Below are 20523 nucleotides of genomic sequence, written 5' to 3'. Positions count from 1 at the left end.
AATTCTGGACAGCCTACAAAAGGGGAGAAGGAGTAAAGTTTGGAGGCGGCCCGGGGAATGTTTGTGTTATCAATGAGAGAATTCACAGCCGCTCCTGTGGCTCATGAATGAATTTAGTGAATGAATGCTGTACTGAAGTGTCTGTGCGCTGTCATATCCTGCTGTAGTTGTGACCTTAAGGTAGACTGATCATGACTTTATGAGCATTTATGTGGTTCTGACATGTTTTTGTGCTCATCTGGTCTGTGTGGTTTTGCACAACACTGCATGAAACTGATAAGAATGACATATAATCCTCATTAGATAAAGTTGCTTACACTAAACACAGATTTGAATGTGCGTGAGTCTATGTTTACACAAATTCATGTGTATTTGTACATGTTAATATCAGTGACTTATGTCTTGCTTATGTACGTTTGTGCATTGCAAACCAGCTCTTCAACTCAGACCGCTGCAAACACTTCTCCCGCCTGGCTTGTGCCCAAACAAAACAGAAAAATAGCTTCTTTATGATTCAGCCTTGTTGTTATTGTTCTTCCTCCCTGGTTACCAAATTGTCTCTTTCCTCCTCTCATTTAATCCTCCAGGGCTTCTCCTGGTGAAATATAGCCTTGTAATTCATATCCATTCCAACAAGAGCCTTGTTCAGATGTCCCAAGATGTTTACTATAAAGGTTTAGATTTAGAGCAGGTTAGGAAAGTCCGACCACTAGCATTGATGGCGTGCGTGTGTTTGTGTGTGTGTGTTGTGAGACAGCTGACGTAGGGCGAAGGAGTGTGTTTACAGTTTGTTGGGGCTGCACATCACTGGGGCAGTCGATTCCCAGGGGAACAATGCTCTTATTCTCATTAGGTCATAAGATGCTGCATGTAAACATGCAGATGTGAGCACTTATGGCATAATAAACGCAAGATATGTCTAAGAATAAATAGACGGTCCATCATTGTAATTACTGTGAGTGCGTGTCAAAGAGAGAGTGACTGAAAGAAAGTGAGAGATAAATCTTTTTTGGGGTTTTTTTGCTTCTGGGAAGATTTGTGTTTGTGATTTTTGTCTGCTCACTTGTGTGTGCATACATGTATGTCTGTTTAAAGACAGTCCTGATCTGACTTGTGGTTGATCAGCTATTGACAAACTTGAATGCTTTACCTTCATGTTTACACCTATCAAACATGACATAATTAATGTATTTGCTATTGGGTGAAATGATATTTCCCCAAGAGTTGTGTTCTCTTCTGAATGTGTGGATGACCTGGACAGTTTGGTATTCTACAGAAATTTGACAAGGTCACATAATTTTCTCCATAATCTCTTGAAGAAGCTTCAGAAAAATCCTACAAAAAAGTCTCTTACCTTTTTGTTTCCAAAAACACTGACCCTATCTTTTAAAAACTGGAATTGTCACCGTCAGCAGATGCGTATTTGCAGAGATGTGCTGCAGGGGTGACCTCACTGTTGCCTGTAAACTGGGCGTGTTTGTCAGGACCCCAGTGTTCTGTTTATGTTGGGCGTACATCACAGGCCCATTTCAAAAGGATACAGAGAGTGAAGCTAAAGCCTTTGAGAGTCTTTGTGGTAGTGTTGTAAAACTGAGGTCAGCGCCGGTTTGTGGGAACTCTGTGTACGATTGCAAATGGTTTACCAATTTGAGTTTCTTCAGCAGGGACAGAAAAGGCTGGAAATTACAAAAATAAAAGCATGCAAAAAAGACACTTAAAGATAAAAGTGAGCTGATGGAGAAAAGACCAGAGTGGGTAAGAGAGGGGGAAAATGGAAGACAAAAACATTAGATTGAGTACACTTTTACAGACCATGTGCCAGTCACCTTTGGGCTCATACATGTCCTGGTTAACATGGTTACATAAATGTGCATAAGAATGTATCTGTATGCCTATGTACTGTATGTGTGCAGTTATGAATAAGTGTTTCTATATGAGACAGATATGGATAGTGTGTGAGTTTGCCGTGCAGAGGGAATCCAGTGCTCTGGTAGTGCTGCTCTGGGGTCTCCCAGTGTAAACAGAGACGTGGGAACGGCTAAGCCTGTTTATATCAGCTCCATTCTTACTGGGACCAGTCAGTCAGGAATCAGGGGCACGGCCAACACACTGGCCTCATGTGCATACACACTCACACCCAAATGTATAGACACATGTATGCAGAGATACTTGTAAGCAGGTTTGTAGACCTTAGATTAGATTAAACAGGTGATGTTGGTGTGCATTGTGTTGGACAGGGATGAAATAAAAAGTCAGTTTACCCATCTGTTTTTAGATATACTATATTCATAGAATGTATTTGCAATCCTTGAATGAAAATACCTTAAGATCATGATTCATACAGATTTTATTTGTGATTATATTACCTAAATCTCTTCAAATTGTGCCACAGTTCTTACCACAAAACAGTCAGAAGTGTGACAGCAGACCTCATTCTCTCTGTCTAGTCACTCACCCAAATGTTGAAGAGTCTAACATATACAGCAGAGCCAATCAAGGCCAAAAAAAACTTTGGCATTCCACCAAACAAAAAGGAGTTTCTACAGAGAGGTGAAAACCTTCTCACCCTCCCGTCACAGCTTCAGACGTGAGGCTGAGCTCAGACAGAGAGACGATCACTCTGACGCTCATCGTGTCAGATTTACTGGACTAACATTAACACACCTGCGCAGATGTTATGGAGTTCCCTGCCTAAGCCGTGTTTAGACTAGTTTTGGAAAATGATGACGCTGCCATGAGCATCATCTGGTGCAGCTCAAGTCCCCAGAGGAATCACCTGCTATTTTCAGAATAAGAGAACTGACAGGAAGAATAAAGCTGAGGAAGATGAGGTCAGCATGAAATCAAAGTCTCTTGTTGATGGATGTATTTAAGGACTGGGGCATGGCAGCCTGGCTCTTATTTCTTTTTTTAATGTTCACAATGTGACAGTGACAGTGTTTTTAAATACTAATAAATACATTAAATACTAAATCAATACTTGTGCAAAAAGGCTTGTTTTCATATTTCATGATGGGGAAGGTGGGATTTACATGACTCAGCAGTAATATATTGAATATATTTCAGTCCTTTCTTTCTATATAACTGAAGATTTTATTACATACAAGATTCATCCTAAAGAGCTTTAGCATTTGTTTGACATATAATAAATAAAGAAAAGAAAAGAAAGGAAAAGCAAGGTAAAAGATTATTCTGAGGTAGACAGACATGATACACATTATGGGAGTATGTGACAATCTTAAAGGCTATTATTGTCATTGATTAACAGTGAACCCATGTTTTTTTTTTTTATTAAAATTTGGATTAGCTCAAATTCAAGAAGGAATTACATGGAAAATCTCTGATTGCAAAACTTATTTCTGTGGCCTCTTCCACAGAACTGGGGCCCACTGGCCATTTTGTCAGCACCTCAGACAGACAGACAGCCAGTGTTTGGATAGAGAAGGAGTTGCTGTAAGCCTTGTGGAGTGGGTTCTTCCTCTCTCACTAGAAAACAGAGCGCTCTGAAAACAAACTGCCGTAAGAGCGCAGAGGAGTCTGTCTAGAGGGCACCCAACAAGAGAGGAGGAAAACCACACGAGTTAGCTGGTCACTGCAGGAGTCAGAAGGGAGGGTCACTGGAGCTCACTTCAATTATACACCTGGTTGCCCCCAGAGATAAAGGGTGTGTGTTTTCAGTTGGGAGAGAAATGCATCACTGTCACTGCACGTCTTAATGTATACTGTGTATGTTAATGTAAGCGTTGAGGGTGGGTGCCAAAACTAGAGTCATGATTTTGGCACTCATTTCCTGTATCTGTGTGTGTGTGTGTATGTGTAAGGACTCTCTTAAACTTTGCGCTGGATCTGCATTTGGGTGGATTTGGGGGGGTGGGAGGTGTTGACATAGAAGGATGTTTTGGGGTGGCGTTTGGGGAGCGAGTTGGGGTGAAGGTGTAGAATGATGATAGGAAGGAGGGATATGTGATAAGGGGGGGTGGTGTTGTGTTTTAGCTGCTTAGAGTTTAGGAGTATATAATTTGCGCGCCTGTGCAGTATTGTTGCATTGTTTGCAGATGTGTGTGCACTTTCTAATTGATATGCTTTTTTGCTCAGTCTTGTTTTTTTGTGCCATAAAACAAAGCAACACAAATCTCCCACTTGTGTGCAAGCAATACAGATCCACACACACAAGGAATGCCCACGCACATGTGCACACAGATTCACACATACACAGACACACACACTGATATCTAAATTAATGGTCTCCTTGGGGAGTCATCCAAAGGCCACGGGCGTTTGGGAGAAAAGATTCTTGGAAAAAGGCTTCATCATCTGAACATTTGCTCATTAGTAACCCCATCTTAGCCATCCAGAGAGAGAGAGAGAGAGTGAGAGAGAGAGCGAGGTACACCAAGGAATACATACAGTAGACAAGGTCATATACTTATCATGTTGGGGAGGCATTTGCTTTACAGTCTCTCCAAGTGATAGTAAAAGTGGTAGATGGAGAGAGACAAATGAGGAATGAGCTCTTGGTGTGAGGAGCAAACACAGGTAACGAGGTAAAGACGACAAATAGTTCAACAAGAGTCCAAAAACAGAGAAAGAGGAAAAAAACAAAAAAAGGGAGAAAGATCTTAATTCTCAGCGAGTTAGACTCCCTCCGTCTCCTTCAGCCTCACTCTGTGCAGGAAGTCATCAAAGAGTACAGGCCAATAAAGCTGTGTCAGATATATTGTATCCCCCCCGTCCTCCACAGAGTTATAAAATATTGGCCTCCCATTCTCATCAGACATGAGGATCAGCATTTTACAGGCTCACAATGTCCTCCTTTGGAGTTCAGAGAGTTTCCTGAAGTTATCAACTGTCTTGTTATTGGGTTTCAACATAATTGTTTCCGGTTTTAATGAACGTGACTCATAAGAAAGGACTGAAATGTGGGAACATGTTAAGTGACTTCAGCACTGGGTCTTAAAATCTCTTTTCTGTCTATTAAAAGAACAAATAATTCAATTTTGGGAACAAGCTAAATCTGGGATTTCTCTATTTATTTATTTATTTATTTGCCATGACATGAAACTTAAAGCAGCATTAATTAATCTGTGGCCACTAGGGGGCAGAAAAAGATCAAAACAAGCTGACACATCCCACCATATCTCAAAATGATTATTATGGATGTTATTTTAACATAAAATTGCTATTGCCTGAATATTTATGAAACACACAGCACTATTACGTTAACTTGCTGAAACGCTGACACAATCAATTCTCTATGGGTTTGTTATTACAAAATGAGCGACCCCTTATGACTTAATCCATCATCCATTCTATAAAAATATTTATAGTAGCAGCTTTAACATTAAGAAGTTGATTAATATCAAAGTGAGCGGAAGTCCAAATGTAACTGTAACTGTAACCTGTGTGTGTGACAGACCTTCAGGTATTATATTCTGGTGATTTGGATTCTGTCATTTGGTTTGAAAGACAACTTCGGTGTCTACTGATTTACGTTTAAAGCTGCTACAAACAACATTTTTATGTTAACAATTGATCACATCACTATTTGGATGTGAAGCAGGTCGCTAATGAAAAACCAAACACTCAGAGAATTACTACCTGACTCTGCAGCTCCCTTCTATGGGAATGATATTTTAGTGTTTTTCAGCTTTCTGTTCTGATTTTCAAAGCATGCAAGTTTTCTTTTCCCTTTGACTTCCTTTGTTCACTCTACCTGCACAACAGCAAATGTCAAGGCAAAGTCAGCAACTAGTTGGCAAACACAGTGGCATTAGCAGCTAGATCTTTTTTCCTAGGAGTCGGTAGAGACCAAAAATAGAGCTAAAAGGAGAGTGAATATTGGACGTTTGGACATGAACCCACACACAGTGGGTGCATGTGAGTGAATTGGGAAGTACTTGTGATGATATATGCTGTTTCTTTGTTCTCTGTTTGCCTTGTTTTTTGCCTCTCAGATTCAGTTTTTAACATATTTGGACAAGTATTTCATATCTTACTCAAACAAAGAGGTTAGTTTGGAGGGAAAATAAGCAGCCCCTGTTGCTTTTTTGTTGATAAGGCTGCTCATGCTCTTCCAAAATAAATATGCAACATATTAGTAATAGAGATGGAAAAGAATGTGTTATTCATGGAAATTATGGTGTAATCAAAGTCTGTTTTTCCTAAGTACCAGTGTTTCTTCATGATAGATAGATAGATAGATAGATAGATAGATAGATAGATAGATAGATAGAGAGCCATAAAATGTGATGGAGGGATGGAGTAGGGGTGAGGAGAGGAGGTTAATCCAAACAGACCTGTGCCAGGTTATTTTTACGATGGTCCCATCAGCCATTATCTGCCTGCTCTGTTATGGTTAGGGATAAATACAGACCTGGGCAATACCAAGGAGGGATAGATTTGTGTGTGTGTGTGTGTGTGAATGATTTTGCGTCTGTGTAGTAATGTGCAGTTCTGTGAGTTCATAGTCTCTCTCATTCTCTCTGGCTCTCCTCCACTGCAGCAGCCAAGGAAGATAACCACAACAGTTTATTCCATTTCATCAGACGCTCTTCTGGCCATTTTAGCCCTAATGGACACAGAGCAGAACCGGCCTTTTTATCTTCTGTCTCAATAAAAATCTTAGGGCCAGTCTGCTCATGAGACTCTCTGTCTCTGGGCTAAATAAATATCTGTGTATTGACTGAGCTGGCGAGTGGGAAAAAAAGTTCATTTCTGATAAGTGAAGCAGAGGGGAATTTTCTGTGGGAAACAATTGTGAGTGTAAAAGAGCGGACTTGAACATAGTTACATGATATCATGATATCTGGCATCAGGCTCTCATCTGTAAACTCTCCAAACACCTGTGTTTAAGGCGTGGACTGAAGATAAACGAGGGGTTTAAACTTAGACATACAGAGGAATGAATCTGTGTGTGTGTGTGTGTGTGTGTGTGGATGCAGGCACATGTTTGAAAGATGTAGCTGTGTGTGTTTTTAAAAGCCTTTGACACTATTTTTTATCATTCAGTGCTTTTTTAAACATGTATTTCAGTGTATTGCCTATGTGAACTCTCCATGTACAGAAACACAAGCAGAATTTACACACACCTGCCGCCTTGGGGAAAGCCAGTCAACATATGCTGAGACGTGTGTGTGTGTGTGTGTGTGTGTGTGTGTGTGAGGGAGAGAGAGAGAGAGAGAGAGAGAGAGAGAGAGAGAGAGAGAGAGAGAGCTCTCACCCTAGCTGACCGTGTGTGTGGGTGCGAGAGGAGCAGAGGTGACGGTGAGTTTGGAGCAGCAGAGAAATGATCTGCAAGGTTTATTATCTTTAATTAGCATCCAGGGAGAAAGAGATAGATAAGGACCACCATTTCGCTGATGGATCTACTCTTGTGTTTTTTACCCAAACCAAGAAGAAGCAGTGTAGTTAAAAAGCAGGAAAGACTGATCGAGGTATCATCAGTTGTGGAAAAGCCCAGATGCCTCCACTTATGCCTTTATTTTTTACCATAGCCTGGATGGCAATCTCCACATATACATAGTGTAATTATTCATACATACCTGAGCATTCATGTGAATAGTAAATGTTTAAAATGAAGTCACACAAGAAATTAGTACAAATTAATTTTTGTGTCTTGTGAATTAGCTGGTGCTGAAACCTTGTAATGATTTATTGGGCTCTTGGTCACAAGTTGGACAGTAAGTGACACAATGGAACGAATTAGCAACATCCATCACAACTTCAAACCATGCTGCATCTCTTTTATGGAACAGTTAATACTCTGGCAAAGCAGGGTTTGATAAAAGTGGATAGGCAGACACAACTGATACAATAGCCTCTCATTTTACATGCTCCATCCCCCGAAGGTCAGCACTGTCAACACATGCCAACAAACTTTTATAATTAAGGAAGATAATGGTTATAGTGACTGTGATGGTGATGACACATAGTAGACTAACATTTTCCTTATAAACTGAGTGATCTGAATCCCCAAATCCAGACCCACGCAGACAGAGCTGACACAGGCACACACACACTTCTCACCTCTTAAGATGCAGATGCTGCTGTCAAATAAATAAGCCAAAAAGTAAATATGCATCAAACAGCTGGACAACAGCTGATACACCACAGGGATAGAGCCAGTTTGCGTAATCGTGTTGTGTGTGTGTGTGTGTGTGTGTGTGTGTGTGTGTGTCTGACAATGGAGAGTGAAAGGACAAGCAAGAAAAAGAAATATTCACGTATCCATGAATGTGTGCAAACTGTTAACATATGTGTGTGTGTGTGTGTGTGTCTCAGAAGCAACATCACTTCTTTGGAATATGACACTGGTGCAAAGCTGTCCATCTGACTTCTGTGTTTAGTATTGTACTGTGTGTGATGGTCAAGAACAACTGAGGACATAGCTTTTAGCTTCTATCAAACAAACTCTAAAATATATCCCCTAAGATTTTGAGATCAATCCCAACAGTAATGTTCACATGAAATAATCACTGCAAATACAAACAGTGATGCTGCTATTTGGCTCAGACTAGAGGCTCTTTAGATGTTTTAGGAACTGTTGCAGTATAGGCGTTAAAAGCAACAGAGAGCAACAGTGGGTGCATTATTAATATGTTTAAGCACCATCCAAGTGTCATTAGGTGATGAAGAGCTATGAATCGTATTTTTGCACAGATGCTCCTATAAACTGACTCAACAACTTCTATTACAGTTAGATAGATTTCATTACTTTTTCTCAATGGATGTGCAATATTTTAGATGAAACTCTTCAAATGCTAACAGACGGCAGCTCACGCTAAGAGTTTAAAATGTCAGTTTATCTGGCAGCAATATTTCACAGATATTTTTGTGCTGAGTTTTCTCATAACTTCCTGCCGTGGTGTCATCAAAGAAATATGCACAAACATGCACTTTCACTCAGCGTTTAGGCTGAAAATCTAATAGTCAAATGTTACAGCTAGCTAGCATTTAATGGAGAGGTAAGCAGACATCTGTTTGTGATTAAAGCGTAAAGGTGAGCTGCTGTTGTGTTTGTCCTCTGCTACTAAGTGGACCTGTCTGTGTAGCTGCAGCGGAGCTGAGTCTCTCTCACATACGCACCCAAACACACACACACACACACAAACAAACATGTGCACATCCTAATGAGCTAATTCGCACACACACACTTGTCTGCTTCCTGCCTTGGGATTTGGGGTTCAGAGGATCTCAGTGGTCTCTTGAGATTTAATGTTAGACGTGTGCGTCTGTGCGTGTGTGTGTGTGTGTGTGTGTGAGGGGGCACTTTTATCACAACTCACATCTCACCTCTTTGTCATCTCCTGTTAGCCTCCGGTAGCATTATGCCTGTGTCTCATGGGAGAACTGATACACATGCTGGTTCAAAACACAGATTAGGCTGAAATGAGATGTGAGAAGGTGCTGCTAAGGTCAGCCATTTTAAAACATACACACACACACACACAGAGAGAACCATTAGTCCAATGATATGCCAAATCAAAAGTCTTAAACAGCCAAGAATGTCTGGTCCATTTCATAATTTCACATTCCTTCCTTTGTCTTTCTTTCAATTTTCCTTCTCTGCTGTCCTATTTTTCTGTCATAAATATAACCAAAGGCTTTTCATGTTTATATTACAAGTGTAGGAGATTTGTTGTTGTATATTCTATGCTTGCCTTTCTGTGTGTGTACAGTATGTTAGTGTGTGAGGGTGTGTGTAAAGGATTGAGCACATCAGTCAAATGTGCAATGTTTGTACAAGTTCCCTCCCTGTGCATCAGACCCACTCCTAAAGAGGGGGGAGTATCAGCGGAATAGCCCAGGAGGAGCCTCGATCCTTGGTCTGTTGAGAGGCCGTGGTTCCCTGAGGGACCTGGAGGGAGACTGTAGGACTGGAGTGGAAGCAGCCAGGGAGGAAGGGGTGTATGCGTAATGTCTTCGTCCAGGCAAGGCAAAAGGTTTTTCCTGCATTTTTTGGGGGCAGTCAACACGTCCCTGGCTATCAGCGTTTCTGGACGGTTTATCCAGAGATATCGGCAGGTTATGTGGGTGTATCTCGCTTAAGCCTGGAGTTTGTTCATGCAGACAAGAGCAGGTTGACACCCAGCTCTGTCCGCAGAGACACATGCAAAGAAATACATAAATGTTAAAGCACACACTCTGCCCATAGTGGAGTTTGGGTGTGTTTCACTAGTCCTGATTGTGTGGTGTCTGCAGGGACCGCTCCTATCTCTCTTCCTGAGGTTGGATAATACTCCCTCTATCCCTCTGCTCCATAAGATATAGTAATTACCACCAAATTCCATAGAAAGTTATAGATAATCAGTGTGTGTGTCTGACTGTATCAGTGGCCTGTTTGTGAGCGTGCAACTATGAGCTAACCAGACTGCTGAGACAGAGGAGATATGATGGGGTGAGATCATTTCATCTGCAGGAGAGGTGGAGGGGAGCACAGGGGCTTCATTTTTCAAAATAAAATAAAGATGCTGCACTTTCAAGCATCTGCAAGGAGTAAAAATGTTGATAATAAATATAACACAGGCTGCTCAATAAACAGATTTCCCGCCTTGGTAACAACTTAGGAATTTGTGCACCTTATTTAACATACTACAAAAATTTCCACATACATAAACAGACACACACACCTGTCATCCCTCTGCCCCTGAGTAATGAGGAGGAAGAAGATCAAAGCAGAGAACCTGATCCAGCCAATAGGAGTGCAGCACTGTTTATCATCCCCCTCCATCATCGCCCTCCATGTTAACAACGGCCTGACTAATCAGGTGTGAATAATATCAGCGACGTTCCAGCGTTACACTGCTAATTAGGTGTGTGTAATGATAATCCTGACATTACATCTCCCTCGATTTACAGAGATTCAGTCAGAGATTAGACCTGTATGATTTGGTCTACAATAAATTGTACTTTGGATACACATTAAAATCTGATATGAGGCAACTCAATTCTAATTTTTCATTTTAAACCTAAAATTCTGTTTTGGGATCCAGAAGCCCCAGGTTATCTTAAACAACTAAAAAAAACTCACCTTCATGATTTTATGAAATTTGTCTATTAATGTAATTTTAACATGTTTAAAAGTGATGCATTATTTCTCAACATGGCTAAATACTATGGATTTTCCTATGCTCTGTTATTTGAGTTTTACTCCAGAGAGGTTCATCGAATGTGCAGTCCAAAATGCGGCAAAGAGAAAGGTCACCACCTCAATACTCTACACTTTGGGTTTAGATAAGGTCAGGGTATTAAAAAATACAGGAAAAACACTTGGTTTGCAAAAAACTATTATTTCAACACATAAAGCTTTGGGGTCTGTGGAAGCCCGCAGCAATCAGGAGGTAAATCCAATGTCAACTAAATACAAGGACTGATACATAGTGAAAACATTTAAACCTGAATGTCAACCTTTCTAATCTAAATTTCAACTTAATGAAATGTCTTACACAAAGTTTGGATAGTCTCTCCTGTTGTTATGGCTAGAAGCCTTATTTTAAATGAATCACAGTCATAAAAACAACCTTGTATTTTCACAAAATAACCCTATCTTTCAGGAAAAAAATTAATAGAATTTGTTATTGGTTGAAGATAAATTGAGATGGTGGTTATTATGTGTGTGCATTATATTGAAAATGCCCCATGACCCTTTTCATTTGTTCTTTAATCTTGTTGTTTTTCTTCATGCTTCCTGTGTGCACAAGGCGCCAGTGCAAAAACAGTGGAATTGGACCAAACTGTATAAATGATGGTGTAAATGAATTAATTCACAAGTTGAATAAATGTACTTAACATTAATGTGGCAGCTTTTACTCTTTTTTGTGTGACGGTAAACTTAAAGCTGAATACCACTTTGAAATACAAGTATTTAATCAGCATTAAGTGTGTGGCTGCATCTTCACTAAATAGCTTGTTTTTTTTCTCAACTGTTTTGACTCTATTTGTTTTGGCTAGACTGAACTGACCAGACATCCAACAACAGCAGTGGGGACAGTGGAGGTGGGGAGCAAATCTGGGTGAAGGAGAGGAAGAAGGTGGGGGGTGGGGTGGGGGGCACAAACGGCTGCTGTGAAGGATTTAGTAGGGTGCTGGGAGCTCTTGCCTGTTGGAGGCAAACCACACACACACACACATATACACACACACACACACACACACACACATCCAAACGGTACCACAGTGTGAGATAGAAAGCTGAGCAGTGTCCCTCTCCCTCACTGTTTATAAACTGTAGCCTCAATCACAATGACAGAGACCAGACCTCTAACTCTGAATCCCTGTCCTATGTTGCCCTACTGCCCAGTCCACACACACACACACACACACGCACACGCACACACCCTGCTTTTATCTGTTCATCCAATCACCAGGCCACAAGTTAGAACAGAGGTTGCGGTAGGGGTTCAAGAAGTGTCGTATACTGGAGTAGAACACATGAACACACACACACACACACACACACACACACACACACACAAACACACTCAAACTGCAGCTGCATCACATCTCACTTACTTCCGACAGGACACTTTGGGCACCAAGCCAATTCAACTTCAAGCCAACACAACTTAAGTAACTGTGTGTGTATGTGTACTCTGGGTAGAACCATCAAGACAGCAGGGCCTGATGGGTATTTGAGCACCAAACTCAGTCCAAGATGCTCTATGTAAATGTGTACTTGCGTCTGTTTCTCACCCTTGATTTGTTATTGACCACCATCTGTGTGGTTCTGATATGACTATTTTTATTCTTTTGTCTTTAACGATCAGTTACAAGGCAACTGACCAATAAAGAGAAGAACAGCACACAAAGACTTTGTCTCACATACTCATCTGGCTAAATTTGAAAATGCATAAAATTTGACTTTGCTTTTGGCTGGACCGCAACAGTGGGACCAGCCCTATGCACTCAAATGTCCAGGACTGACTGAGCGAGTGATAGGGTCAAACCAATGGTCAGCCAGCTGTAGGACTTTTCCCATTGGCCACCACTCTGTCAAAATGATTTCACACAAACAGTTTCTGTTGCGTCATCCGGAAGTGAAACTCATTTCTGTTTGCCCGCTCCGATAGTTTCAACTCCATGGTCAGATGTTTGCAGAGTTCTGCCTCTTGAGAACTGCATCATGTCCACAGCTATCACCAGCTGATGTCACTGTCAGCAGCCCAGCAGTAGAGACACTCCACACACCCATATATGTTCCAGTCATTTACTAGGTTTTTTACCTTGTCTTGTTAACTTAGACTTATACTAGTGTGGGTGCATGTCTTTGCATTCAATTTAACTTTGAGCATATGTAACTTTGGTGTGTGAATAGGTACGAATGTGGAAATGCCCTCCATAATGCTCCTTTATTTGGTACAACTCAAGTTCTTTGAGTACAGTGACAGAATCCTAGATTTGGTCTTAGTAAACAGTCCGCTGCCGTTTCATCTGATTGGCTGGTGAGGTGACGGAGGAGAACATTTAGCCAATCTCATATGGACATTTTACAGATTCCACCATTCCACCATGCTACCACACAATTTCATCCATTCCACAACGTCCATATCCATCTGTCACATACATTGTGAAACCCAATGCATTTAACACAGATGCACACACTTACACAGATAAGTGTGCATGTGTGTGTGCATTCCAGAGACCAATACACTCCAACTCCCTCACAGTGTAAGGACAAGACTTCCAGGTCGTTAACCTACACTTTGACAGAATATCAGTCTTATTCTGCAGAATCACTGTTTGCCTCCCCCCGGATGTTCCTGTCACAGAATATCAAAGGATTGTAGACTTTTTGAAATATAATATGATATTTCCACTCCCATAAACATGTTCATAATTCTCCCTTATTGCCGGGGTTTGTCCGCCACATCCTTTTGCAACGACTTTCTCCACTCCCCGCTGTATCTTTGCACTCTCTGCAACCTCTCTTCTTAGTAATTTTGCTTTGATTTTTCTTCTTTTTTTAGAGGTACTTGAACTGAGGCAAAAAGCAATTTGTGCATACGTGTGTGAGTGAGTGAGTGTGTGTGTGTGTGTGTGTTGGGGGAGTATGGCTGTGATAAGGGACAGGGAACTGGAGTGCTTAGACATAGATGGATGATGTTTTTCTCACCCTAAGCCTCACTCCAAGATTACATTTTTTTTCATTCTGTTTTTTGTACAGCAACCCAGCATCTTGTTTTAAAAAAAATTGGTTGTTTTTCATTTCATTCGAGTTACAAAAAATACATGTGGAATGTTTTTCCAGTAAACAAAACTGTATTTTCCTTCATATTATGCTCCCTTTCTCTAACATTAGTCAGTTGTTCCACAATGTAATGTATTGTCCCCATGTTTCTTTGCATTTTTCAGTAAACACTCACATGATTGGAAAAAGCTGGAATGAGAAAAACTATTTTCATGAAGGTGAAGCTTGGCTTAGTCAACTTTTTCCAGTGAAGTTGAAGTGAAATGTTTTCTCTGTAACCAACTTAAATGTGGCTCATTGGAGAACATTTTTGATAACCTGAAGTCACAATGAAGACACAGTAACCCTAAGCATTAATGACAGCATTTATTATTTTATTTTATTTATTTATTTATTTTGCTCCATTTTAAATAAAAGGAGTATTTCCTCTCACAATCCTTCCTCATGTAATGTGCTGACTGTTTACATGTTATAGTCAAGCTGAAAGTGGAATACTCTTTTTTCTGGTAAGAAAATAAACATTATAATGATACTGATAGCAAATGATCAGAGGCTAGAGTTCACAACAACAGGTACACCTGTGACTGCCGCATTCTGTATGTTGCCCAGTGAAGGCATGGAGTTGTGTTTGTTGTGTTCATTGTGTTCAACTGAGGTGATATTATTTAGTGCTCGTCCACACACACATACTGTACTGCACCAAACAAAAAATCAGTACTGATATTATGGGTTGGACAGTCCCTTTACAGCATGAATGAAGGGGGCACTGTCACTGCAGGTATTACAATTTTGACTAAATAAGTACACAAGTCAAAACAACTTAAAGAGGAAGTGTACAGATTTTGTCCATTTTGATCACTGTATCACAACAGATCATTTGATTTTCAAACGGCTGATAATGCAGTTCTCTGTTTCTCAACACATGCAGTCACTTCATGCAGTCACTTCAAACATTTAACAAAGGTGTTTGTGTGCATGTGTGTGAGAAATGATAATGACCTGAGGAATCAGGTGTCCCCCTCGGTGGCCCTGCAAGCAACATCTGGAAGCCGTCCCTTTGTGGTGACATCACACAACCAGCCTAGCCTTTGACCCCAGACCGGCTAATTAGCAGCATGTCCCTCCATAACTGCCAGGGTCCCCTCTTTTTTTCTCTCTCCATCTTTCTGCCCTCCCCCCCGCCCTCCACCTGTTGCCTCATGTCACTGTGTGTGTGACCAAGACTCTGAGAGGGAAAAAAGGTCACCAAAAAACTGGTTTCCTTCACACTTGCTGTACTTTGTTTTATCCTTCACATGAAGGGCGGTTACAGAAAGACTAAACAGGCTTGACACAGTTGGGAACATTGAAACATGCCTTTTTATTATGAGAATTAAAGTCTTAGCAAGTACAAATATTAGCAATGATGGTATTACATCAGGGTCTGTGTTTTAGCGAAGCGCAAGGGAGAGAAAAAAAGGCCCGTGCATGTCTTTTTCATGAGCTATTTTAGTTCATCTTACTCTCTCTCACTCTCTCTGTTACTCTCTGGTGGATCCATGTATCTCAGAGGTGATCATCAATCTAGCAGACTCTATTATTACTTTTCCACTAAGTGCTTTGATTTCCAGCCCACCCAGGAGAGTAAGCCCCTCCTTCCTCTCTTTCCTCTTTCTCCATCCCCTCACCTATCTTTTCCTTTCTCTCTTTATGTCTGCTGCTCTGTGTGGTGCTATCTTTCTCCTTTGTAGCTCAGTCATGTGAACATCTGTGCAAAATGTCTTACTCTCAGATTTGTAATATCTGTTCTTCCACTCTTGTCACAACTTTATAGCTTTCCAACTGTGGCAATGCAGTTCGACAAACATTGTGGTATTTCACTGTGTCGTTCTAGTGGATAAAACGTAGCAGCGGTGACCGTTTAGATGCACTGTGTGACAACGGAAGCAAAGGGGTTAAAGGTCATCTCTCAAGAGACACACCTCTTATCCTTGCATACGCTTCAGCTGTGCAGGCAAAGGCACTCTGTCTCTCTCTCTCTCTCACACACACACACACACACACACACACACACATAATCCTGTATCGCAGCAAGAAATATCTGCAGCTTCCACACTACATGTTTCAGTCTCTCAGCATCACTCACAATGATCAATTTATACAAAAGGTAAGTGAACAAGGTGCACACGAATATAAACTCCTGTCCTGGTGCGCCCCACCCTTTTCCACTCAAAGCAGCTCCAGAGACTTTGTTCTTTGGACTTGGCCCTGAGCGGACCAGCACATGGAGCATCGGTGTGGAATGATGTGGAAGGCCAAACAGGGGATTGTGGGGTGCCGGGTATCCATTACATCAGAGGGGACTAAGGCGCCAGTTTGCCATTTGAGACATGACACCCCCCTGTCCTTGCACTTTATCCTGTTAACTGGGCAAGATGTGCTGAAAGTTACATGGGCCCTGTAAGCGCAACAGGCTAAATACTGAACACTCTAACCCTCTTGTCTAAAATATTATTGTGTAAGAATCAAAGGATTTATTATATAGTAAAAACAGCAAATTTTCCCACAATATTTTACAATTACAACTTTGAATTTAAGAAGAAACACAACCTCTTAGAGATGATAAGATGTAATAGAGAACAAGAAATTTGAATTTTACTCATTTTTAATGCTGGTGTTTTTCAATGTTTTTACTTTCCTTTTTCATATATATTCTTACTAAATATACAGGTCATTCAAAAACCTCTCAAATTTAGGTTCAGGGTCCCTTGGATTTCTTGGAAAAAGTTCAGGGAGGTCCAAAAAACAGAAAATCTTTTTATTCTTTAATTCATTCATTATTCACTGTCTAATAGAATGAGAGAATAATAGAGCTGAATTGTGTTAAAATAAGCTATATATTCTATATTTTGCTGGAGACCCATCTAAGGTCCCTTGGGGTCCTGGAAACCTTTGGGAAACAGCAAGTGAGATCAGTACCAGTGTCTCCTCCCAGCATGAGGTAACGCCCTCTCTAGTCATGGAGATAAAAAGTCAGTTTCTTTCTGTTCTCTCCACGCACAGTTAGCGGTTTATGAGCACATCGCCCAGGCGTGCGTTTGCCCACCCTGTCCATTCCCGTCCAGCCTAAGCTCCCTGCTCCCATGTTTTGAGCCCGCTCCAGTCCAGGAGACAGTTCACCATGTCCACCGGGTCTCTCAGCGATGTCGACGACGAGCTCCTGGACGGCATCCTGAAGTTCGGCTCCTCCGGTAAAGACTCCAACGAGAGCACAGAGGAAAGCTCCAACTGCGAGGGCCCGTGCGCGAACGACGAGCGGAGAGACGCGCCGGGCAAGAAAAGGAAGACAGCGTCCCGGAAAACGGCGCCCAAGGGTGTGGCACAGCAGGAGGGCAAGCAGGTGCAGAGGAACGCGGCCAACGCTCGGGAGAGAGCCAGGATGCGAGTCTTGTCCAAAGCCTTCTCCCGGCTGAAGACCTCTTTACCCTGGGTACCACCGGACACCAAGCTCTCCAAACTGGACACGCTGCGCCTGGCGTCCAGCTACATCGCGCACCTCCGGCAGATACTAGCCAACGACAAATACGAAAACGGATATATCCACCCTGTTAACCTGGTGAGATTTGGGGATCCAGTGGGAGGAAAACCCAACAGAAAATTTACCATACGAAATTATAGTTCTTTAAATTTAAGAAATGTTGGCCAGTATTATGAAAGTACAAGTTATTGAATAATTTTGTTAGAACATAATGATGTTGAATGATTGTTTGCCTTATGATATGTGCCATTTACTTTTCATGTGAAAAAAAAACAAAACTTTAGTTTAAGTTTAAGTTATCCGGATTTGATTCTGGCCTGCAAACGCAACACAAGGCCTTGTATGCTGCAGCACCAATAAGGTGACAAATATGGATGATAGCCATGACAAGCAGGTGCATAAATGCAAAATGTATGCAAACTCATTTGCCAAAAACAACGAGTTGCACGATTAAATATGTTTCGATCAATACACAGTCCTAGAAATAAAAGCATCTGATTTATCAGGGAATAATTTCAAAATAATGTAGCTGATGCACAACCACATGATGGATCAAAATAATTTAATTCATTCAGCAATATTTGAAATATCACAGCAGAACACCACATAACCTTTATGTTTTAGAATTATAAAGGTAACAACACAATAAATTCTCTGTTAAAACATTCAGAACTGCAAAGGCAAAACTCCTTTTTTAATTCACTGCATTAGAGCTGGTATTAATGCTTGTTCCTGGAAGCTGCCTGGAATTCAAGTGATTCTATGATATATCATCGGTCTGAATTTTTAGATTGATTTTGGATGAGTTGATGGTTTCATTGCTTTGTTTTAAGAAGCTGTTTAGTCTAATCGACTGTATTTTCTTCCGCAGACGTGGCCTTTCATGGTCGCAGGTAAGCCGGAGAACGATTTGAAGGAGATGCTGAACACAACGAGGCTATGTGGGACGACGGCGTCTTGATGCATCCATACGGGAACACCTCTAGCCTACAAGCCACGGTTTTTCTTGAGGGAACAATAATTTTCCGAGAAAAAGAGAAAAAAAAAAGAGAAAAAAAAAGATAGTGACTGAAATGCACGTCTCATCTCCGCAGATTTTGAGTGGGAATAACGGAGGGAGCGCGTCTTCTCTCCTTCGTTCCCGTAAAGACAAGCTGAATTTTATTTAAATGCATCCTGTCACACATTGTTGTCTTTGCTGGTCCAAAGATAAACTGCGTGCTTTCAATTGCTTTTTTATATTCTGCAGATGCATTTTTTTTTTACTCGTGCAGGACCTGTTTTGGCGGCTGCGTTATGATGGATGGCTGTGCACATGACACGTCTCCACTGTCTCCAATGGTTGTACAGATTATACATGTATATAAATATATTTGTATCACTTTTACACCTTGTGTACTGAATGTATTATTTTATTATTATTTTCGTGTGTGGGCCAGTGCTTTGACCTTTAGTAACCTCTCTTATCACCCCCACTCCTTCAGAATAGCAGAACCTGAGCACCAACAAAGCGCCAGCGCAGATAAGTCTCTCTCTGTTGTTTCTAACAGATAACAGTAGACGTGATTGTCTTTATATAAACAAACTTTTGTCTTCTAAGATGATTTGGGCCCCTAAAAGGCAGCTAGTGCTCTTGTAATTTATTCAAGTCAAAGTTGAGAGATATCATACTATTTTAATATGTCTTAACATGGCATCTAATTGTAAGGGCATACGTTGAGTAAAGCTTATTGGATTACAACAATAACACAACTTAATAATTTTACAGACATTCTCTAAAACGACATCACAAAAATGGATGTCCTGTTTAATTAAGACATTCAGTGCACTGATTGGATGGACTATTTCAGATTCAGCCAATCAGAAGAGAGCCGTCTGGGTTTGCTGTCAGAGGACATTTAAGCTACTTTTTTAAGTCGTAGGAAAACTGCGCGCTGAGCTTTAATCCCGCCCAGACCAGTTGTTTTAATTCGCTCGGGTTATGACCGCTGTGTTTACATCAAGCCGACAGTTATTTATGCAGTCTGACACACGGCCTCTCTCGCTCGCTCGCTCTCTCTCTCTCGTTGTGGTTTATTGGGATGAAAGTAAAGAAGTGTGGACATGGCGGATCAACTTTTTTTTTTTTTATTTTTTAACACGGAATCCCATTCCTTTCTCCCTCCTCTTTATCTGTCTCTATCTATCTCTCCCTCTCGTCTGTTGCATGTTCTGGTTTGGTACAACGAAAGCATGACTCACCTCACATTCAGAGGTCATGCGCTATGAAAAACAAAGATTTGTCCTCTTTTAAGAAATACATGTCTAATGCATAAGTTTGCATGTAAGAGTGCATGCAAATGCAGCACCACCGCAAAAGTCATGATTACGTAGTTGCTCAAATTACTTAAGTACAGTTTTGAGATACTTTTATTTTGTACTTCATTATATTTAACTGACTACATTATCCATATATATGTGGTTCACTTTAAATATATTCTACTAGACTATGCCTAAAATTACCTTAGTGAGAGCACTGCCCCCCCCAGATCACCACAGTAAATGGCAGCTGCAGCTCTGGGTCACCTATGTGCATTGAAACAACATTAAATTGCTGCTTACAGTGATGCCTCAGTGGTGACATTCCAATAATATACTTACTTGAGCCATCTGCTTCTAAATGAGTATTTGCTTTTGATATGTTGCCCATAGTATGTCTGCAATTTTACTCAAGAAAAATTTGAAAGCACTACTTTTACTTTGAGATATTGCTGCTTTTCAAAGTAAAAAAAAAACTCACTACATCTGACAGCAGTGGTAAACAAAAAGACTTAATTGAATG

At 40.9% G+C, this 20523-nt stretch overlaps 1 protein-coding gene across 1 annotated transcript; it reads left to right on the top strand.

Moving 5' to 3' along the window:
* Positions 1–17205: 17205 nt before the first annotated feature.
* tcf21 (transcription factor 21) lies at positions 17206–19089 on the top strand. The gene is made up of 2 exons (XM_018696011.2): positions 17206–17780; positions 18574–19089. The coding sequence occupies exons 1-2, from the start codon at positions 17346–17348 to the stop codon at positions 18661–18663; spliced, it is 525 nt and encodes a 174-aa protein (XP_018551527.1). The 5' UTR covers positions 17206–17345; the 3' UTR covers positions 18664–19089.
* The last annotated feature ends 1434 nt before the right edge of the window (positions 19090–20523 follow it).

This window comes from Lates calcarifer, linkage group LG7_1 (assembly GCF_001640805.2).
Source record: "Lates calcarifer isolate ASB-BC8 linkage group LG7_1, TLL_Latcal_v3, whole genome shotgun sequence".
NCBI classification, from domain to species: Eukaryota; Metazoa; Chordata; class Actinopteri; family Centropomidae; genus Lates; species Lates calcarifer.
This window is presented reverse-complemented; position numbering and strand designations above follow the sequence as displayed.